The sequence below is a fragment of the Antrostomus carolinensis genome, unplaced genomic scaffold (genome assembly GCF_000700745.2).
Source record: "Antrostomus carolinensis isolate BGI_N321 unplaced genomic scaffold, ASM70074v2 scaffold8946, whole genome shotgun sequence".
NCBI lineage: Eukaryota > Metazoa > Chordata > Aves > Caprimulgiformes > Caprimulgidae > Antrostomus > Antrostomus carolinensis.
Window position 1 is genome coordinate 11992 of NW_010321123.1, and position 7874 is coordinate 19865.

The 7874-nt window shown below is 36.7% G+C and overlaps 1 protein-coding gene across 1 annotated transcript in view; it reads right to left on the reverse strand.

Annotated features, from left to right (window-relative positions):
* The window catches only part of LOC104526364 (unconventional myosin-VI), a gene marked incomplete at its 3' end in the record, with an annotated part of 34347 nt that overhangs the window by 9800 nt on the left and 16673 nt on the right, over positions 1-7874 (reverse strand). The window contains exons 14-18 of the mRNA XM_029085397.1: positions 6075-6165; positions 4656-4806; positions 3194-3402; positions 2732-2810; positions 330-490 (exon numbers count right to left, since the gene is read on the reverse strand). Of these exons, the coding sequence (XP_028941230.1) occupies positions 330-490; positions 2732-2810; positions 3194-3402; positions 4656-4806; positions 6075-6165 (691 nt within the window). The remainder of the gene's footprint in view (positions 1-329; positions 491-2731; positions 2811-3193; positions 3403-4655; positions 4807-6074; positions 6166-7874) is intronic.

A 7874-nucleotide genomic window follows, 5' to 3' on the forward strand; every position in this document is an offset into this window, starting at 1 on the left:
TTCACTACTTTAAACGAGTTATAAAAATCCTAATTTAAATTGGTTGCCAACCTTGCCAGAATTCCAAAAGAGAAAGAGAACTGCAGTCGTATTCACAAGTACCTACTAAACTACTAATGTAGCAAGATGCAAAATGGAGAAAGTCTTTAAGCAAAAGCAACCTATTTCTAAAAAAATTTCACAAGTTTACTTGAAAAATATTCCAACACACTGACTTAAAAGGTCCATTTAATTAATTGAAAAATACTTAAAACCAAATATGTTTCTCAAACGGATCAGGATAGGAAGAAGAACAAAAAAAGAGAAAAGAGAGAAATTTAACCCCATACCTGCGCAATCCTAAATCAAGCTGAGCCTCATCACTGATCAGTTCTGCCTCACTCTGGGCAATTCTCATGGCAAGTTCATGATCACGACGTTCTTGTTCAAGCACTGCCTGGTGCTGGGTTTCCTCTTCTCGTTCTCTAGCTAGCTGAGCCTCAATTTCAGCCTGTTTTACAAAAACACACCTTTAACTTTACCCAATCAAAACCAAAATGCTACATAAAAAAATTATTACAAAAATATGCCAAATAGTGTATTTATAGCTTTCCAAACATGCAAAATTTAAAGAAATGAAAAAGTAATAGCATCAGTATTTAGTTTGACTAAAGAAAAAGAAAGCAGATCCAGATTGCATCTTGGTTTTCATATAGTTTGTCAAATCATTATGGTCCACGACTTGTATTACCTTTTCAAATTAAAGTGCCAATCACTTATTCCTTATTTAAAAAACATATGAAGCTTTTTGTTAGCTACTATGAAAATTGTACTTCAAAAGGTTTTAGAATCATTAAAACTGAGATGACACAGAGCAATATGGTTACTCCTCCATAGCACTAACACAGTATTCCCTCAATATTCTGCACTTGGCATTACAGGATTTTGCAATAGGCACTGCTTTGCATATAGGTCCATGGTTTATTTTGACAAGGGATCAAGACAAACACTGGAATCCTCTGTGGATCTGCTCTGGTTTTGAATTTAAGCAAATGGTAAAATTCCAAATTCCTGCAATGTAGGAGCAATCCAGACATTCTGCCTCTGCAGAGCAAAACCATAATTCCAATTTACTATCATTATTTAACAAAGGGTCTTTCACACACAGTAAGTAAAATGTGACCATCCAATTCATGCTTGTGAAAGTCAAGTCTTAGAAGTGCCTTTCTTGGTGCCCAAAAGTTAACAAAGGAGACAAAGTCACTCACCATCATGAATTTGTACCACTAAAGCAGTGCAGTAACAACAATGACTTTACCCTATTAATCCTATTTTAGATTAACTGATAGTAACAACTACCAGGAAGGAGAGAGAACGAGTAATTAACTGTATGTAGAGGAAAGAAATACCCTACTGGGTTATGTATCTGCTTTGTACCCAAACACAGTATTTCTAAGTAAAAGTGTAAATGACTTTCTGCATTGCAGACATCCACATCACACCTGAGAAACAAAGAAACATAAATAAAGAGAAGCCCTGGAGATGCTCATAGTGATTACAGACCAGTTTCTAAACTTTCTAGCAACATCTTCCTCCCTCAGTGGACAAAGTTTAATCCATTTAAACTGTTCCTGAATGGAAACTTATCCTCTGAATTTCTCTCAAAACACCAGACACATCTGCAATGGTCTCCAAGTAATGATTTAGAGACTAGCCAAATAGCAGTTTACTCTTTTTATGTTAAACTTCTGCAAAATGGCAGTGCTTATTATTCTGATATAGGTGACAAACCAAACAACATGGAGGAGATTCGTTTTTCATCAAAGTTAGGCTATAATTTATCTGTTAGTTCCAATGTCTTGTTTATCAAGAGTGAGGGTGAGGTGATAGAAACGAGTATGCAGACCCAAGAAGTATAAGCAGTGCTAGGCTAACTCCAGGGATAAGAAGATACAGGAGAAAAAATCTGCTTCTGATTAATCATGGACAGGGCTTAAAAGAGTCCATAAACATCAGTGACCATGGCCCTGCACTTGCTACAACTGCCCCTACAGAAAAGCTTTTTCTCTCTGAGGTTGCTCTCCCAGGTCACCCAGGCAATCTCCAAGACAAGAGGAAAACAAGAGTATAGGGGCCCAACACACTTTAGAGTGAGAATTCATGATGGGATCAGTAGGGAGTGTTAGGAATCAAGGGGGAGTGGTGGAGGAGCAGGGTTTGAACTGCATGTATTTATTTGACATTAATGTAGTCAGTAACTAGAAAAAGACCTGTATCCTCTCATTATTATCAATATTCTGAAAGTGTTTACAGTTAAGCCAGTACATGACACAGGCTTGAGACCAGATGTGACTTCTAGTAAGAGTGCCAAACTTGCCTGACAGGGAACATCTGCAAAAACTTCAAATGCTAAGCTAGGATTATCTACTGTTGTGTATTTTTAACTTTAAAATAACTTTTTAAACCCTTTAAAAACAACTTTTAAAACCCTTTAAAAACAAATGCACCTCTGCTCAGAAGACCTGAACTTGCATGTGGACTAGAAATAGGTAATCTACCTTGGGATACCGAAATAATGATTTTGACCTTACATTTACTACTAAAGCAACATTGCTGAATGACTCTGAGACATGCATTTATAAAATAAAGCTGTTAGACTCAATGGAGAACCTAACCTGTAAAACAGATTTTAAAAAAAAATAAAAAAGCTCCAACAGCAACAAAAAAACTCCCACACAGCTAAAATATTAACCTGAATACGCTTCTCTTCCTCTTCCCTCTTTTTCCTCTCTTCCTCTTCCTGTTTTCTCTTTGCCTCAATCTCAGATTTCCTAGTAAAAAAGGGGAGGAGGAAATGAAAACATTATTAAAATGAAAGTGAACAACAGATAGGAAAGCATCTTCCATAAAACTGAATGGTAATCCAGAAGTCAGTGAGGTCCTGCTGACAGGACACACCATGTAAAGTCAGGAAATTCTCCAAGTCCATCTGTATTTCCAGTTGCATCATATCGTTCCTTCCATACTCTATTGGAAGAATGACTACATTTACCTTATAAATCACCAGGAAAGGAAATGTTTTAACGCTGCATAGCACACCAGGAGTACAATCCAATCGACTCTCTTTAAGCATAGGAGTATTAAAAAAAACTTCATTAAAGTGCCTTTCCTATTTTCTTCTCATTCAAAAACCAGCAACTTATTCAAGACTCACAGGCGTCTTTCCTCCTCTTCTTTCCTTCGTCGTCGTTCTTCCTCTTCACGTCTCTTTCTTTCTTTTTCCATTTCCTCCTGGATGCGTCGTAACCTCTCTGCTTCCTCCTCTTGCTGCTTCTTCTTTTGCAGTGCGCTCAGAAGCTGCTCTGAGCTTCTAACTAGAGCATCATATTCTTTCTGTATCTGTTCCCTAGTCATTATAGTGGTCTGTAAAATGAAATAATAAGAGGGGATTATATTATTCCACTTTTTAAAAATGTATATTGAAAAAATATTAAGTTAAATGAGAGCATTGAGTAGTACAATTAAATTATATATACAGATCAGGGTGGGGGAGATTTAGCACCTTTAGGTTTCCTTCCTAAAATCCTGGGGAACCAATACTTTCCTCTAGACCATACGAAGTAATCTCCATTTTACCACTGAAATTAAACATGACTTCTCTTTAAAACATGCCTTAATTTTTTAAACCTCGCAGTTTTAAGCAAGAGAAATTAATTCTTACCATGTTAAGATGAACAGTAAGGATCTCCTATGTGCATTTTGTGTTGCGTTCTTAGCTTCTACAGTGGTTACGCCTTTTATGTTATAGCACAGAGTAGTTTTTCTTACTATGCTAGCCCTCAGAAAAAGTATTGGACTGTGCTATGACTAACTTCTTTTAAAAAGGTATTAGTAGCAAATAACAGCTTGAAAATACTTTAAACAATAGCCTTTGCTACGTATGTTTTCAAACTTCATTCTACAATTTAATTTAATTTTACAATTCACATTGATGTATACTAATAAAACTGTGATATGGGTGTTTGCTGACCTTTTCTGAGGGTGTATCATGATGATAATCAAATTGTTTTATTTTTATTAGAAAAGAGAACTATAAATTGACTATCACCTTTTCAACTGTGATTTTAAATAGAAAAATCTTAATGCAAGACACTAAGAAAGGTACAACATTGCATGAAACAAAAATCCAACTCATGAATTTTTTTCCAACATTAATAAATCCCAGTGTTCTTTCATTTTGTCTGTGTGCTTTTGTGGTAAGAAACTGAGAACTATAGACCCTGAAGCATAATCAGCAAGCTGAATTCTTTATACTACCAAGTCTGAAAAAAATTCGTAACTGGATTATAAATCTCTTCACTCTATGATAAATGTTCGTACATTTCAGGCCCGAGTAATCTAAAATATTGCTGATATGCATTATTCTATTAATAAAACTAACAAGGAAATTATTAACAACACTTATCTCACAATATCAACGCGCATTTTTCTTTTAAATTCTCCAGTGCCAATTTTGAAACACAGATAAAAATACCAAAGTCTAGATATATGCACCCAGTTTCAGGATCCACTTCAGTTACATTCACAAATAATTTTAAACAGGATTTAAACAGATGCAGCACCTCTGAAAACTAAGCACTCTATATTAAAATGCCTTTCTCTGGCTATTATAATACCTTAATTTTGGTCATTGAAGCATCAATAGAATACTCCAGCTCCTTGACCTGCTTGCTTGTCTCTGCCTTCCCCTCCTTCAGAGCGCTTACTACTTCATTAAATTTATCAAGTCTCTTCTTCAGCGTACGCACTTTTATCAGGCCATCAATGCTGTGAAGGTAAGACAATTTAGTTGTATCTTGACATGTTTTTATACGGTGATATTTTTAAAACTACCAATAATCACTCATATTAAAGAGGTAGATAGAGGAGACAAGTTGTGCCTTCTGAGAAAACTCATTCTCCTTTTTTGAAACTCAAACATTATCACATGAATTTACTAAGCAATGAAGCCTTTTGAAAACAATAAATAAAACTGAGTAGCAAATGGTGACTCAAAATGGAAAAATGCATTTTTATTTTGTGAATTAATGTGAGTTGTGGTTTGTTTTGTTGGTTTTTTGGTTTTTTTTTTCCCCAATAACGAATCATTAGTATCCATTAGAGGATTTCAACCAGAGTGAATGAAAGTTGAGTTGTGTCACATACTTAATGAGCAAGAATGGAATTGAATCAGATAAAACTTAACTACACAGCAGGGAACACAGTTATTAGACACCACAAGGAAAAAAAAAAGTCTAGGGAAAAGAAGAGTCCAGAAAAACTTGGAGCTTTTTAAAGAACCAATACTGAAGGCCACACACATACAAGTTACAACTCTGCAGAGACAGTCTTCCTAGAAAATCACTGAACTGGGTTTCAGGAAAACACACACAAAAAGTAGAAACTAAATCAAATTATTAAAGATGAGTACAAAACATCTTAAAAGCATAGGGAGACAGAAATGCCAAGGTACAAAATGAAACATAACTATCAAAGGATGTAAAAGAGAACATTTTATACAAATCCCACTATGAAAGTATAGAGAGTTGGATCTCTATCAAAGAATAAAAAGGTGTCAGCAGAGCTTAATGACCAAAGTGGTTTTTCCATCAGTATTCCATGCAGTCAGATTAAAGCTAACGGGGTTACTTAATTTCAAGAGGAGACAAGACAGGCAGAACATACAATTATTTTGAAGATAAAAAAAGAAAGGGGTCCTAAAAAGCAAGGTGTGAATGGGGAAAAGGACAAAAACTGATGACCTTAAATTTCATATAGAGAGACTTAACTAAGGATTTCTAATAATTCGGCTATCACTGAAGGATTTTATGAACAAAGAGCTAAACAAACATTTCTTAGGAAAGGTTCAGATTTAGTCTATCCATCCTTGGGAAAGAGAGGAGGAACACAGCACCTCTCAAAGTCTCTTTCGGTCATACTTAGTATCATTCTATGACTTCAGCTGTATTTAGTTAAGCATAATAAATCTCCTCCTTACATTCACAAGAAAACATTATTAAAAATCCATTTTCTTCAACCAAGGAATATCCTCTTACCGTGGTTTGTGCTTTCTCTTGCAAAGCCACATACGAATGGTCTTTTGTATTTTAATGCAGGCACTGGCTCGATATTTTATCTTATTTTTTACTGTAAACACACAGAAGATATCAAGTCTTAATGGTTTATATAATATTATTTACACACTTGATGGCCCAAAACTGTATGTAGACTAAATGTGCTTGTGAGCTAGGTCTGTATCAGAACCACAGCACTTAAGACACAGCAGACAGTGGAATTCACAATCCTGAGCCAGGCGCAGAGACTCCCACCCAAAACAAACAGGAAGAATTAAGTGTGTGCACACTCACATGCCTGCACACACCTTCCCACCCTCCAGATTCACAGAGATCAGTAACCTCAGTGAGAAGCCACTGGACCTAGCAAGCAGGAAATGCTCAGCTGGACATCTAAGTCCTGCACTGAAGGGTAATGAAGTAGCCAACACCTGCTAGAGAGAATAAAGCGGTTGTAACTTTGCTGAGCATTTCTCTGCAACACTGAAATGAAAGAACACAAAACAAAACCTCCAGCTGTTCTTCTAATACAGCCTTCATCTAAAGACTCAAATGACTGGGACCAGGAGGCAAGTTAAACAGAGAATCATGTCAAGGCAGAGCCACAAACATGAGTGCCGAGAAGCTCAGAAGTGCAACAATAAATGCAATTTTCACATATCTACTGGAGGAAGCACAGACACCTGAGGATCCATGCTGCATTTAGTCATCAGCTGAGCACATGGTTTGTGAATACAGTGACATTTAACTACTGGAGTTATGTGATCACAAAGATGCGCTCTACTCCTCATGTATCTATTTCCCCTTTATTCTGGGGATAAAATTAGCTTCTAATTTCCCATAAAACACTACCAAAAAGCAAGGTACATCAAAGTAGCACATTATTTCCCTGGGTTTGTACTTTTTGGACATAGTGACAGACTTTCTGTCCTATCTTTCTGAAAAATAGGCTAAACGTCATAAATTTCTAGGTCAAAACCATGATTTTAGTGTTACAATTTCTGATGTCTGAAACCTGTATTATAAGAATTTACAAATTCTATTTTCCCCAGTATAGTATCAAATACAATAGTACAAATTAGTTGTAATAGTACAAGACAGTACAATTACAAGTAGTATCTGCTTAACTTCAGAAGAAACTTCTTTACAGTGAGGGTGACGGAGCACTGGAACAGGCTGCCCAGGGAGGTTGTGGAGTCTCCTTCTCTGGAGACATTCAAGACCCGCCTGGACGCCTTCCTGTGTGATCTCATTTAGGTTCCTGCTCTGACAGGGGGCTTGGACTAGTTGATCTTTCGAGGTCCCTTCCAATCCCTGACATTCTGTGATTCTGTGTGATTCTGTGATCAGTGACAGAAGTAGATATCACAATGTGCTGGCTTAAATGCATTAGGCCTTCATGCTTTTCTTCCCCATCTTAATGTATACTTTCCATCCTCCGTGTTATTATAGATTCCCAATATCCTTCATCAGATCTTTCCCGATCTCCCAGACACCTTTACTGAAGCACCCCACAAGCGCTAATCTCTGTTCCACACCATCTCATTCCTATTCTGCACAGTAAACTGGGCAGGCCAAGCACTTACAAACTGCATATCAATAGAGATAGGCACTTATTTGCTGATGAGCAGTAATTGCTGGAGTGGAGATGTTTGCCCTGTAATTCATGTCAGTGCTTTGAAACCTGCAGTTTCTGTCTGGAGATGACAACATCTGTGCAGGCACTTCCAGAACTAAACAACTCCATGTTGGCAGCTGACAGTTGAACTACTGTTCTTTCCT